The 14,942-nt window shown below is 44.2% G+C and overlaps 1 protein-coding gene and 1 long non-coding RNA gene across 2 annotated transcripts in view; one reads left to right on the top strand and one right to left on the bottom strand.

Annotated features, from left to right (window-relative positions):
- The window catches only part of LOC138515898 (alcohol dehydrogenase 1-like), a 275,051-nt gene that overhangs the window by 153,406 nt on the left and 106,703 nt on the right, over positions 1-14,942 (top strand). The window contains exons 3-4 of the mRNA XM_069630661.1: positions 5,828-5,969; positions 13,838-13,925. Coding sequence (XP_069486762.1) covers positions 5,828-5,969; positions 13,838-13,925 — 230 coding nt within the window. The remainder of the gene's footprint in view (positions 1-5,827; positions 5,970-13,837; positions 13,926-14,942) is intronic.
- The window catches only part of LOC138515899 (uncharacterized), a 313,242-nt gene that overhangs the window by 201,196 nt on the left and 97,104 nt on the right, over positions 1-14,942 (bottom strand). The gene's annotated exons all lie outside the window — the stretch shown is intronic.

Raw genomic sequence — 14,942 nt, 5'->3', positions numbered from 1 at the left:
GTAAGAGAGGCTGTGGGGGTCTGTGGTAAAAAAAAAGTGGTACATTCGGCAAAAAGAAATTCGGCAAAAGTGTAGGTCGGCAAAAGCAGGAAATACCGCACATGCTAGCGGTAACTTTCATAGCCTACGCTGACACCTTGTGGTGACTTTGTGTATATCATTTAGCACTAGTCCTCGGTTTTACTAATCTTTCTCCATGATCTGCTGCGGTTGTTTCAACAGTGTTGTTTCTTTATAGGAGTATATCTCTTGGACGGATGTGACGTCCCTAGCTCACAATGCCACCTAATGTTGAATATTAACTTAGTTGGCATTGTCCCTGCTTGCTTACTTTATGCCCACTATCTGCCAGCGGTAGCATTCTCAGCCTGCAACTAACCCAGAGGCAACACTTTTTTCAATCAGAGCCTGATGATGTGATAACGCAGCTTTACCTCTCATAAACTTAACAGCAGTGTACACTAATTTTGCATAATTCACCTGCCAGGTGTCATGTCATCTCAGGTCTCTGATATCACTTGTCAATTGCATGAATAGTTTACAATTGCATTTACTCAAGCCATGCTCACTGTTCATTTTGGCCAAATAGACACTAGGCATGGCATTGTAACCATATTTACTGATATATCACAGGGACACAGGAATTCTTTCCAAAATACAAAGCAACATAGCACACATGAACCAGAGAGGTCGAAGACACAGACAATTAAGAGTTTCACTCAAAAGCGACAGGCTCCCTCCCTGCATCCGCCTGTTACTACAGCCAGTACAACAGCTCACCGTATAATGGAGGACGCGGCTATGAGAACAGATTTGCACGGTAGGCAGTCTTTATATCGAATATATTATAAAGAATTGAACATATCTCGAATATTTTTTATAGAGAATGCATTTAGGTGAGGGGTAAATGGTTAAATATTTTTGGGAAACAGTTGTAGTGAGTATTTAGGGGTCGGAAATGGGGGATTGGGGGTGACACCCCCTAAAAAAATGTGCATTCTCTATAAAAATGTTTTGTTATATAACATTCAATATATGTTCATTCTTTATAAAATGCTGAACTCTATAGTTACACCAATGGGGAACATCTGTCAATTAAATGCACTACTCAATGAGACATTTTACAAGAATACCCCAAACATCCTTCTAAGCTCTACTCGAGCAGGGGAACCCAGCGACTCAGCATGGGACCTGACCCATGTCCAATATCAGGCTCATTAGAGAATAAAGGAACCTGTTGCCCACTAACCTCCCAAACCTAACTCCTAAAGAGTTTCCTAGAAGTTTCCCGTTGGCCTTAGAGGCCATGGGCCGGAATGAATGCCCCCTGACACAAAGCACAACCAGCTTCTCTCCAGTATCCCCAATCAGAGTCAGAATGTTCACAGAGAACCTTACTCCCCCTAATACAAAGGCAGAGCAGCGGGACCGAAATGGAGAAAGAACAAAAGCCCAACTACTAAAATATGGTAACTACAAAATTAAAGAGGCTGCTACACAGCCTTCTAAAGGGCTGAGTATTACAGCAGCAGTCTTGCCAATGCCTCGGATGCTAAGAAAGAAGCATTTCAAATCATCAGTGAACTCTGCAATCCTTATTCTTTATCCCATACCAGCACTCCATCAAAATCTGTGTCTGACACCCTTTTAGAGCATGTCTACTCCAAACAAGTGTACATAGTACCTCGAAGAGATCTTGCCTAAATCTAACATGCCTGGGGGTGCGGGAAGACCCTAGTTCCTTCCCAACACAAGTAAAACAAGATGAACTCATACGGAACAAGTCAAACTCATCGCAACCCAATATGTACTCACTGCGTTCTTCATTGCCATTGCGCCATGAACCCCTCACAACCGTTCTTCCATTATCGGCGGAAGTCTTAAAGGATTTGGTCTGTAGAAGCTCCGTAGCAGGTTCTCCTATAGATTCATGCCCCCATCATTTTTTAAAGGGACTATTTCAAAATCCATCTGGTATTCAAAACAGGCAGAACCATCATCAATTGATCACCCATTGTAGTGTACTAAGTGAACTCAAGGAAGCCGTTTCGAAGCCTCTCTTAAAAAAATGTTGGTCTGGACTGTTCTGACCAGAACAGCATCCAGGCTGTTTTGAACTGTAAGTTCTAGCTTCTGTGCAGACAGGTCTCAGACCCAAATGGAACATGGAAACAGTCAGTATGTCCGTTTGGGATACACAGATATTAAACTATGACAAGGACAAAGCCTCTGCCTTAATTCTACTTGACTTCTCTGTAGCATTTGACTTAACCAAATATACAATTAGCAGGATAGGAAATGGGCTGGAACAAGACAGGGAACACCTCAAGCAAAGCTTGTCTTGCCGGAGCACTCCTGGGTCCCAAGGCCACCAGCTAGAGCAGGAAACTCCCACATCTGTTGCAGAGCAAAGCTCTCACCCGGTGTTTCAGAAGACTTGGCACAAGAGACTGAATGCAGAAACAGCCAAAGCCTCACATCGCGTTTAGAAGCTGTCCACATTGTTATATATGTCTTGCAATTTGCAATATTTGTTGGTTAGGGTGAGTATTGTGACAGATGACAAGAGCAGAGTCCAACTTGCATTACTCGCTCAAAAGGGTGTTTTGCTGAATCACTATCACACAGATGCTTCAAATTTAAAATAAAGTGGGCTTTTTTATGTTCCCCAAAAGCTCATATTTATGCAAATCACCATGCTTTGGTTCCATGAAGAGATAGTGGTATGTGACCTGTCCTTGGGTCATGACCCTCTGCCTCGCCCTCTCCCAAGTAGAAGGGGGTTCTCAGAGTAAATCCTTTCAATTTCCATCATTGACAATTCTCAAAAAATGCCTTTTTGACTTAGGCATCAGAGAATTAGCACTTGGCTGGATATTGTCATTCCTATACAAACACACACTAAGAGTATTTGTTATTTATTATTTATTTCCTGAAGACTGTAAAGAGTGCCTTTATGGGGTCCCCAAAGGTTCTTCCCTTTCTCCCCTGTTATTGTGTCTGTACCTAGCGCTATTTCCTGCTGTCCTAAAATCACTCAATGAATCGTGCTATAATTAGCTGAATATACACAGATCATTCTGCAAATCCCTAGTAACAATATCTGGGATACTATACCACAAAAAGTACAGAGGACGACCTTGAACCATCTATCATTGAACCCAGAGAAAACAAACAATTGTTATTATTACAGAGATCCCAACTCTTAGCAGCCTCTTCCTATCTCATCTTTCAAGCTCCAAATTTCCCATCATGTCCGCTGCTGAAGTGAGGAACTTAGGGGTGATGATGGACACCAAACGCTTACTACAACCCTAGATACATGTCATATATAGAAGAGGCTACTGAGGCCTACTGAAAACACTAAAGACATTAGTTCCTTTCCTAATGTCCCCTCAAAAATACACAGTAGTCTCTTCTACCATTCTCTCCATGCTCGACTATTCTAACAGCCTACATCTAGGTGCCACAGCATATCTACTATCCAGACTGCATAGAATGCAACACACTGCAGCAAGCACCCCCTCCACTGAGCTTCCCCCCCACCCTGATGCCACTGTATTGGCTTCCAGTAGCCATCATAATCACTTTTAAAACATTATCCCTTACTTTTAATGTGGTTCAATGTCTGGGACCTTCCTTAAGATTCACTTCCTTAGTAGAGACTTCAGATCACCAGCACATATCTCCTTAAACACCTTGTCTTTCAATAAAATGAGAATGGGGGGGTCCAAATTCTCGGCCCTTGCTCCCAGGCTCTGAAACTCCTTGTGTTGCCACATTAGAGGCATAAAGGGATTCAGCTCCTTTAAAAAAGCTATTCAATGTTGGCTCTTTACTTCAAACTGAAGAACAATTGATCTCTCTCTCTCGAGTATGACCTCTTATTATGAGTACTCAACATATACCATTAGTCACTGCAAACCAGTACTGTACACTAAACTACTCCCCACCCAATCAGTATACTTTTAAAGAAATTGAGGGTTCCCCTTCTCTCAAGTATTACTCAAGCCACGGGTATGCTCCTCCCTTCACTGGGAGATATAAAAGTAAGTCACTATTCTCTAAATACATGAAATTTGGGCTCACTCAGTCAATGCTCAGTACTCACAACCAAGCCTTTGTCAAGCCCGGCCAACGTGCTCACCGCACTAATGATCCACTAACATCTCACCTCTTAACTCCTGTAGTTGATTTTGATCCCTCTACCTGATACACATTAAAACTGGTTAATAAAATGTATACCATATTGTGATAATATACCCTGTAGTTTTAGCACATGCAAACATGTTGCTTAGTTTGGCTCTTTCAATGCTTGAGAAGTCCTCCATTATCGAGAAACTAAGAAATGTTATTTTGTAATCATCTATGTCAATAAAACTTTAGATGTGCATAACGCATGTGGTCTGTTCATCCTTCGCTTCAAAGCTTGCTCCTTTCCCTCAGAATTGGAGCAATAATCACCATGTTCAGTATATTTTACATACCTCATTTAAACCTTCTTGGCGGACAGAATTGTCCCTGTTCCTCCACCCAACATCTACAAAAAAATGTACACAACTCCTGAACCAGCCACATAACCTTCACAGTCTCCAACCTATCCCTCTTGGTTACACTTTACTCTACTTAATGCATTCAATGATCTCTACATGTACAACACATACTCTTGGTAATCTGGCATCCCCAGGTCTTTGGACAGCCAACCTAAGTTGACTTTAATCGAAACAAACATTGCCCACTAAATACTTAGGATTGCCCGAGCACATCTCGAGCCTCTCACTCATCCAAACCTTACATATACACCTTACTGTTCTCTCAGTTTCTTTTCGTCTATCATTCACTTATACATCCTTCTTTTTTTTAAATGAATAGCACACATCCGCAGCCCAAACACAATCTGGAATTCTTGTATTAGACACTCATTTTCCGGTTAATGACTTCCAGCATATTAAGACCTGCGGTCCCTGGTGTGGGACAGAATGCTCCATGACACGGACAAGGTTCACGTGTTTTAAGACCAATATAGTGGAGAACTTGCACGGTATCAAAAACAAATCATAATAATAACAAAAAAGTGTGTGAGAGAGGTGCAGAAAAGAGTGAGAAGTAACAGTAGGGAGAGCGGGAGAAGATTTTGGACACTTTCCTATACACCAAAGTAAGTAGCTTCAACAACCTGCAATGTTGAAGCTGCTCACTTTGGTGTATAGGAACCTTGTTCTCGGCAGCATTTTTGTAAAATAACGAATATGTCTTGCGCCCGCAACACCTTAAAACAGGCGGAATCCACACACAGCACTGTCGTGCTCTACGAGGGCATCTAGGCCCACTTGAGAATACAGGTGTCCTCTTTTGGCGCAGTGAATCGTGCTGTTTAGCACCTACACTGCGCCAGGTTGAGAATAGGGGCCTTAAGATTGTTGAAATAACATGTAAAAAACTCATCAATTTAGGGAAACAGACTCCATGGTGGGAATGGCAATTTGGGTGCCCCTTGATATATATCTTCAGTAGATTGCAGTTTACTGGCTGATTGACCCTTTTATAGGTTGCATCGTCGTACATAGGCAGCACATGCATATGTGTCAACGTGCATGCCCTCATAGACAAATGCTGCATTGGGATTTTGTGTGAAATGAGTGACTTCATTCATATCGCCATCTACAATGCACTATTCGTTGCCACGTCACATTTTGATCTCACTTCAATAATGCTATTTGGGCAGTAACAACCCGCTTAAGGAATGCCACCCCCAACTCAGTTCTCAGATTTTATTCGTAAATGAAACAATATTGTTACACCTATCTTTTTGGTCTGTTCGATATAGATTCTGGCCTCTGGTATCTGTCGTTCAGATGAGAGTTCTTTGCGTGGGTCTCTTCCCGGTGCTGTTTTTCCAGTCATTCTTGGTCATGAAGCAGCTGGTGTTGTGGAAAGTGTTGGCGAAGCAGTGACCAGCCTAAAAGCAGGTGAGATATTGGTTTGCACTTCCATAGCTTCTGCTTGTGCTCACCAGCTGTATACCTGTATTCATATGCTGCCTTTATCATACAGTATCTTCTGTTGTGAAAGTAGTACTTAGACTGTGTAAAGAAGCTGCAGTTGTGTGAGCTAATGTGTTGTCCTTAAAACTGGCGTTTTGAATACCATTGTTAGTATGTGCGGAGTGTGAGTTACGGCCATGTAAAATGTGCCGAGCTTAGAACTTCATCATTCCAAAAATGAAAACACACGGGATGTATATGTATGTACGTACGTAAATTTACATCGCCAACCCAGGTACCCCCTGACTGGCAGCAGTGCAGGTTATGACACCCCAGTGGCAGCTGGTGATTTCTGGAATTGGTGAACATAAATGCTTTCCTGTTATTGATCTGATCGAGCGCAGCAAACATGTCTGATCCATCTGAGAACGGTGTGGGAGTATCTGTTTCAAATAATGGCCTGGAATGGTGCTCTTAAACAAGTTTTAAATAAAGGGGTACAAAAACAGCTTATGCAGTGAAACGCATGAAGTACTCCAATACATTCCAGGTCAAGAACAATACCCATGAGCATTTTGCAAGAACGCAAAGGGACCTACCATCACTAGTTAATTGTTATGTGAATTTTATGAGTGCAAGGAATTTAAAAGTGAATGCTAACTGATCAAATGTCATGCATGTTGGCAGGCCTAAAAGATCTTTGAGTTCAATTATGATAATGGGAGAAAAAATGCAATGAATAACTGCTTTTCGATATTTGTGTTAAACCCTGTTCCAGGACCTTAGTTGGCTCCAGCATAGTACTAACCAGGGTGCTAAAGTAGCACAGGAAAGGAAGCTTTGTTAAAAAAAAAAAGGGAAACAACTAGGTGGCCCTCCAATGGAGCGTGTTATTTTACATCTATAAGGCTAAATCTTTCTCAATGGCAACATATGGATCAGGTGTCTGGGGCTGTCATAGGCCCCACAAAAAATACAGATGAAATTAAATACATTATTTCGTGCAATAATGGGTCTGCCCAAGACTTTTCTAGCCTACCCAATGCATTGTGAATGTCGCCTGAATCACATCGAGAACCGGATCGGAGGGCACACCCTAATATATTGGACTTTTGTGACCCCGTGTGGGGGAAATTAATGAAAAAAGGGAGGACAAAAAGAAGAGTAAAGGACCCACATTCGTGATGCCATACAGCGATCCTTTGCTCATGAAAAAAACATTTCGAATGGCATGAATGGAGTGCATTTGTCAGTTGGTTTGAAGCCCTCACCACACTGCGCCTTGGCTGGCCTTGTTCACTGCTGCAGGCCCGGGCTTAAACAATGTCACTCCCCTGACAGGGAGGGGAGCGCCAGAACTCATGGCCATCACTCAGCGCTACTTTCACCGCAGCAGGCCCCTTGCTGCATAATTACTAACACTCCCAGTGAGAACGGGGAGAACCCAATGCCACCACCGCCTCCCGGGCCGCGTTAATTATAAAAGGCTCAGGCCCACATGCACATTCCAGGCTGTTGCTGGCAGAGAAGGCCCATGTGAAGTGTAATTTTGCCCCCCGCGGTCCCCACGCTTCAACCAATGCCGGGCTGCACCTGGCTTACGCAGAGAGGCGTTCATAACTAAAGAGACTCCCGCCACCCCAACCCTCTATGCTGATGGTGATTGCTGGACTGCACCAGACATAAGCAGCCTAGCCAAAAAGGACTTTGGGTCCCCCGGACACCCTGCTACTGTTACCCTGCCTGCCAGAGAACCGTCACAACACTGAGGAAGAGAAAGAACTACCGTTGTCTCCAAAGTCCATTTTTTTAAGCACTCATTTATATTTGTAATTACATTTTCAAATTTTTACAAGGACTGTTGTTAATGTTTTGAATTCTTCATTGTTTTTTTGTTTACACAGCTGCTATAGGTATAGTGTTGCTGTATAAGGTGTCTCGTGATTCCCCCTTTTAATATAAAGCCGTTAAAACTGCTGGTGAGAATGCAAATATATAATCAAAATATCAACTAAATTTACTGTACAAATGTCCTTGTTCTGTTTTCCTTTTGTTTGCCAAGTTAATGTAACCCAGAGTTTCTTCCATTCGGGTTTTGGATGGGGAGTGAAGTCGTACAAGAGAGTGTTGTCGGGCCCGGCTACACCTGTCTCCCAATAAGTGTGTTATAACCACCCCTCTGCTACAGTCGCCTAGGAAAAACAAACATCTTATCAGACCATAATTGTTGGTACAAGACTTCATGAAATCTGACGTCCAGTCTAGTTCCGCATGGCTCAATTATATTTAGGGCGAACTAAAAAATGTGGCCCTCAAGGAGCTATATTGGAAGCCACATGGTTCAGCAATATTAATGTTAGAGAGTTTGTGTTAGAGTTCTTTTTTATCTAGGACCCATTTTAGGGAGTCTGAAGAAGCAAGGAATCAGAGTGTACAAAATCACTTCACGTATAATATGATATGATATGATATGGCATTCACAACGTGCCTGTACACAAGTGTTTCTAGGCGCGACAAGACAAGGGGGAAACAGAGGGAGGACCAAACAACTATCGTTCTAGGCCTTGTGTCATTCAGATCGCGCAAGTGCAGGGAAGTGGATGGGGAGAAGTGCCAAAGGTGTTAGGGGATGGAGAAGTGCAGGTAAAGGAAAGTGCAGCCAGCTAGTGGCTCAGTGCAGGTAAAGGAAAGTGCAGCCAACTGGTGGCTCTTACGCGCAGAGAGAGGGGATTGTAGGGTTACAGATACAGTCCACAAGTGCTTGGGGTGCCAAGAGGCAGTGCAAGCTGCAACTGGACATGCAGGGACCTGGGCCCAAGTTCAGAGGGTGGCCAGGTGACCATTGCGTGGACCGGATGGATAATCAGCATGGGAGAGGAAGAGAGAAAGCGGAAGCGAAGAGGAAGGTATTGAGTTGCTTCCGGAACAAAAGGTGGTTCTGCTCAAGTTTGAGAGAGGCAGGGAGGCTGTTCCAGAGGGAGGCCCCTGCCGAAGAAAGAGATCTGCTCCCAACTCGCTGCTTGGAAAAGCGACTGACCCTCAGAGAGATGGAGGTGGATGAGCAGAGAGCTCGAGAAGGGAGATGTTTAGGAAGAGTGCGTTGAAGGTAGTGCAGTCCCTGGCCCCAGAAAGCCTTGTGGACGATGCAGAGGGTCTTGAACTTGATCCTTGCTGCCACTGGGAGCCAGTGAAGAGATTTCAGTGCTGGAGAGATAGGATCCCTGGGCTTGAGGCCAAGGACAAGTCTTGCAGTCCTGTTCCGGATAAGTTGTAGAGGGTGGGGAGTAGAGGCAGGAAGATCTAGAAAGAGGCTGTTGCAGTAGTCCAGCCTAGAGAGGACCAGAGCTCGAGAGACAGTGAGCTTCTGGGGGAAAGTGATGAAAGGCAGAATACCTCTGAGGAGGTGCAGCTGATAGTTTGACTTCTTAGAGACATCAGAGATGTGAGGAGAGAAGGAGAGGGTGGAGTTGAAAATGACCCCTAGGTTCTTAGACTCACAGGTAGGAATAGGAAAAGGGCCCGGAGTGGGCAGCCAGAGAGAGAGAGGAAAGGAGGGAGCAGGTGTTCCGATGAGGAAGATCTCAGTCTTACTGGTAGCAAGTCAGAGATCATTGGCGGCACATCACTCCTGGATTGCGGACAGTCTGGGATGGCAGGAGTAGAGGCGGCCGAGGGGACCCTGAAAGAGAGCTGGGTGTCATCTGCATTACACTGAAAGTTGTAGCAGAGGGCAGCAATGTGGTCCGCAAGAGGTGCCAGGTATTGGTTGATCAGCCGGGCAGAAAGTTAGAACACTGGGGTACACCACAGGTAGAGAGAGAGAGATAGAAGAGAGAAAGGACCCCAGCTGCACCTGGGAGGGTCTATCAGTGATAAAGGAGGTCAGCCAGTCTAGTGCCTGATCGGTGATACCCAGGTTATCACAGAGGCGATTAAGCAGGATGGCATGGGTGACCGTATCAAAAGAAAGCAGGAATGGGAAATTATCTAAATTGGATTAACAATCATAGACAGAGAGCTGTTTTACTGTGCCTAAGGACAAATATGTGCATCCTACTAGGTGCAGTGGGTTGTTGGGGCAGTCACGCCTTTAAATAATAACTGTTTTTGTGGCGGTTGTGTCAGGTCAGGGGAGTAGGAGTGACCCTTCTCAGCCTAGAGCAGGAGCTTTATAAAACATAACTCAAACCAAGCCCTGCCTCAAGTATGCCAAGTGGCGGTTGTTGGGTCACTGGTCCCAAACAATCCCCCCATTGTGCCAGTTATGACAACACAGTTGCCACTCATATATTCTCAATGACAGTCGCTCACCACAGTTCTCTTTTTATCTACAGAACTACTTCTCCCACTATGCAACAGCAGCAGCCAGGAAAACCTTGAATGAAAGCAAACACTGTAAAGTCACAAAATGCATTAATGGCAGTACACTGTGAAATGGCAACACCACCAAACCGCATCCAACACATCAGAGAAGCAGACTACTCATCCTCCGACAGGAAAACGAACTTTCAGCCTACAGTGGCAGAGAAACACCAAACTGCTTGTAGAACTGTGCTGGAAATGGGGGAGGGGATGAGAAGGGTTTCAAGGACGGAGGTGCAGCACTCCCCCTGGGGAAAAGGCAGGCACTGATTGGTACAGGGAATCCGCTGAGCACTGCAACCAATGGGGAGGTGAGGCCGTCCCTGCATACAGAGCCCTGCACTATGAAGGCAGACAGCAGCAGAGGCAGAGTGTGCATTCTATGGGGGAGCCTGCAACTGGAGTTAGACACCAAGCAGAGGAAGGTCGGAAGGCCACAGCAGAGTGATAGAGAGGCAGATTTTGAAAAGGTGAGAGAGTGGTATCAGTGGTGTGTAGTGTATTATAGTGCAGGAAGTGGGGAGGTGGGATTTAGGAGGTGGGAGGGAAAGACTGAACATAGTGTGGGAGATGGTAGTTGGTGTGAGAGGGAGTGAGTGTTAGCAGAGAGTGAGGCTAGTAGGGAGGGTGTACATGCACGGTGCAAGGTGTAGGGTGTATTACAGAAGTGGGGAGGGTGTGAGAGAAGTGAGAGTCGGTATAGTGAAGGGGTGGGCAGGGCACCATAGCCCTGTGTTTCATTAATAGCAGAGCAGTGCACATAGTAGCAGTAGTGATAGTAAGAACGATAGTGGTAATGATACAAGAAGTAGGTGTGATAGGAGTACAACAGGAAGACTCATACTAGCGTGGAGAAAGCAGAGAGAGACAGTGGTAGGGAGAAAAGGTACTGATATCTAAGTTGTGGGGATGAGAAAGTAGGCAGAGTTGGAAGGATGGAGGAGAGTAGGGGGAGTAGTAGAGTAGTAAAGAGAAAAGGAGTAATACAATCAGGAGGCACACATAGAACCCCACCCTATGGAACTAACATCTGTAGTACTGCAGAGATGGGTAGGAAGTCCCTTTGGGAGATAGACAGCTATTGACTCATTTGTAGCACAAGAAAGAAACAGACAAACAGGTGTTACTGATCCATAGAAGTAACCCCGGGACAGACGCCTGGGTTAGGGAGTGGTTAAACCAGTGAGAATTGAGAGAGGGAGAGAGAGAGAGAGAGAGAGGGCCGGGCCTAGTGCCACTTCCCAAACTACTTCTCCAGCTGATGCCTTTGATCCAACAAACTGTCTGCCTCCTTCCTGAGAAATCGTATTATTATTTCAAGAGCCAACCCCTATCCCTTTTCTGTATTTGCCAATAAAAACCCTTGATATAGGAGCAAGACGTTGTGCTTCATTCAGGCATCTCTCACACGGGTGTGTTTTGTCCGATTGATTTAAATTTCAGAAGGAAATACCTTGTTCCCATGTTCAAAAGATGGGGGAGGCAAGCTTGCATGGGCTTATCGCATACATTAGCTCTACATAATATGTACGATGTACTTTTATATTGAGCATCCCTTGGCAAGAAGAAATCGCATTTTAGAATTGTCCTAAGTTTTCAGCTATTTTTATATGATCGGTGAAACTAAGATGAGTGACATTGGAGTAAGAACCCCTAGTTTTAAGAATGTATTTTGGGAATTTGAGGTATTATGTTGAGTGGTTTATGCATGGAGATTAATTGAGCTCTAAAGGTCAGAGGAGTAAGTTAGAATCTGCTTGCTGTTGTCTTTTGCCTTGACAAGGCAATGTCCCACAGAGTTTACCAACACATCTCTTTCTTTGTTTGCTCTCTAAAATTGCACTGGACTTACCAATTTCTCCAACGACTTGGCCGACTATACTTGTATGTAAAATAAAATGGCCACTAGTGTTTTAGCACCGGGAAGCAAGTAAGCAACTAAAGGAAAACCTGTGCAGGAGAAAGGTCCAATATATGTAATATAGAGTTCTGTTCTGCTGCAGATGGCAACTAGGACTAGATAACTGGTCAGAGACACCATATGCCAGACTACATAGAGAGGTATGGGTATAATATCAAAAGAACCTGCTGTACAGTTGGAAGTTTAATGGATTGATTGGCTGGGCTCTACACTTCATTTTAATAAGAAGATAACATATTTATTTATTTATTCTTAACATGTTTTAGTTATCAACTACTTTACACATATACACAATCACAATAAACAAGAAATATTAATATTCAAATTCTTATATCATAAAAATATCCAAATTACAATTAAGAAAATAAGGAAAGAAATGGTGTGATGTGCAAAATGTAACTCATGTGCAATAATGCAGTTCATATAAATTGACAATTTCATCCAATAAATTCATCATAGTTACTTAAAAGCACGTATGACTGTATCTCACAAACAATAGACAGCACATTCATGAAGATCCTATTCATAGGATCAAGTGAGCTTTAGTCAACTTCCCCACTCGAAAAACTGTTTATACAATGTATCCAAAAAGACATTACCTTAATAGTGTCAATACAATATACCAAAGTCGGCAAGTTTTCCATATATATATAGTACTCATTTTTGGACAGCACGTCATCACGTGCCTTGCAGTCTCTTTGGCAGTCTTAGATTTACAAATTCGACAGAATCTATCTCTCTCAGGCCCCAAAACTGATCAAACGGGCCGTGTATTGATATCTAGGAGCAACAGAAATCGGCGTAAATCCGGAGAGGGAGAAAGAATGAAGTAATTTCTAGGTTTTAGTACCCAATGGTTTCTGGTTACTCTGGCGCCACAGCTCTTTAGTTTGTCCACATACTCATAATTTACTACCCAATCGTTATTATTTAATTTTCTCCAAGGAGTGTTTATTGACTCATATGGGTTGTCAGACTGATGAAATATACTTTAATGAATGGAAAGGGAGCTGCCCATGTAGGTCCCAGTGGCTCTCTCAGGATCCTTGCCTGCTCGCTCAGACAGGTGGAAGCACGGAGCGCACCAAACACGCATGACACGGATATCTGAACCAGGATGGTAACCACGGGTGGCCAAAGATGCCAAAGATACTCAGGTAGACATGGCCTGTAGCGTGCCAGCATACATATAGCACCAACACATGCTAAAAACAGGGTTACACTTACAACGATACGTAAATGTGTGTGCATAGGTTGTCTTGATAGTTCCGAACACACGATTGAAACCAAGCCCTCTACATTTGGAATCTCGGATGTGATTTTCGAAGCCTTCAGGTATTGTTAGATAACCATGAGACTTCCTTGAAGCATTGCCGATGCCAAGCTGTTGATGGGGGCTTGTGCCAGCTTTATTTGGGAACTGCAGAAAGCCACCACTCAGTGGCTTCTAATTGGCAATTCCCATGATAACCCAGTGACTATACAATGTGTTCATTTATTGTTGGTCAGTGGAATCATGTCATTTTGCCCACACTGGCAATGGACTAACAAAGTTGAATTCTATCCCTAGGAGACAAGGTCATCCCGCTCTTCGTGCCCCAGTGTGGGGAGTGCCGCTGCTGCCGAAGTCCGAAGACCAACTTGTGCTTGAAGGGAAAGTCAGTTTACTTTTTTTTTTATTAACTAATTACCGTTGTTCATAAATAGGACGTTGCCAGTCAGATCATGTGTGGCAACTTATTGAGTGATATGTTTTGGTTTTATTTAGGCACTTCCTTCTCACAAACCAAGGCTCAGGGGTTTAAAACCCCTAATTTTACTCTAAGTAACCCCAGCCCAATTGGGCCCCACCTAGGTGGGGGTGGCGTGGCGGGATGGTCATGTGCATTCTAGATACCTGTAGAAAGAGGAATGAAAAGAATGGCGCAGATACCATGTGTGGTTTAAATATTTCATTTAATGTGTAAAGGTATTTTCACTCATATACTGGTTATCCAGCCCCTCTGAGAGGGCCACCTGGGACATTGGAACATTGGGGGAAGAAAAAGAACAGTTGACACAACGCTTCCTGGCCTGAGTGAGTGGACCGGCCTCAGGTACCACCAAGGAAAGAAAACTGTTCGAAACAATGGTAGGAGGGAGGCAGGAGAAGAATAGAGGCACAGGGGCACATCACTCCGGGGGTTGCAGCCTCCAGCAGCCTCCTGGGGCCTCAGCTTTCAAGAAAGTGGGGCCGCGCATGCCTGGGGCTGCCCGGTGTAGAGTAATGCATATGAAGCAATATAAAGAAAAGAAAGTAGGCAGCTCCCCCTACCTAGCGGCCCCCATTTGGGACGGGGGTCACATCAGCACCCTTTGTGATGTGAGAAGATGCCCGGTTCAGCCAACAGGAGGAGGCAGACTCCCCATGCCAGTAGAGTTTTCCGTAAGAGGTCTTTCTCCTTGTGGTGACTGGCCATACCCACATCAATTCCTCCCTTTGGGCAGATTGGTCCAATCAATAGAGACACCTACATTGTGTGAACAAAGTAGCTTTATTGTCACCTTGCTTGCTGCCCCTTAATAGACTAATGCTTCTACATTTGACATACTAACCTTTTCAACAGGCTTTTCTTTTTTATTGCAACATACATTTCCACAGCTTCTCCCACTTCAAACCTACTCTCTCGCCTGCA

Source organism: Ambystoma mexicanum, chromosome 6q, assembly GCF_040938575.1.
Source record: "Ambystoma mexicanum isolate Mex_15411 chromosome 6q, UKY_AmexF1_1, whole genome shotgun sequence".
Lineage (NCBI taxonomy): Eukaryota > Metazoa > Chordata > Amphibia > Caudata > Ambystomatidae > Ambystoma > Ambystoma mexicanum.
The sequence above is the reverse complement of the archived record's forward strand: the minus strand, read 5'-3'. Positions and strand labels throughout refer to the sequence as shown.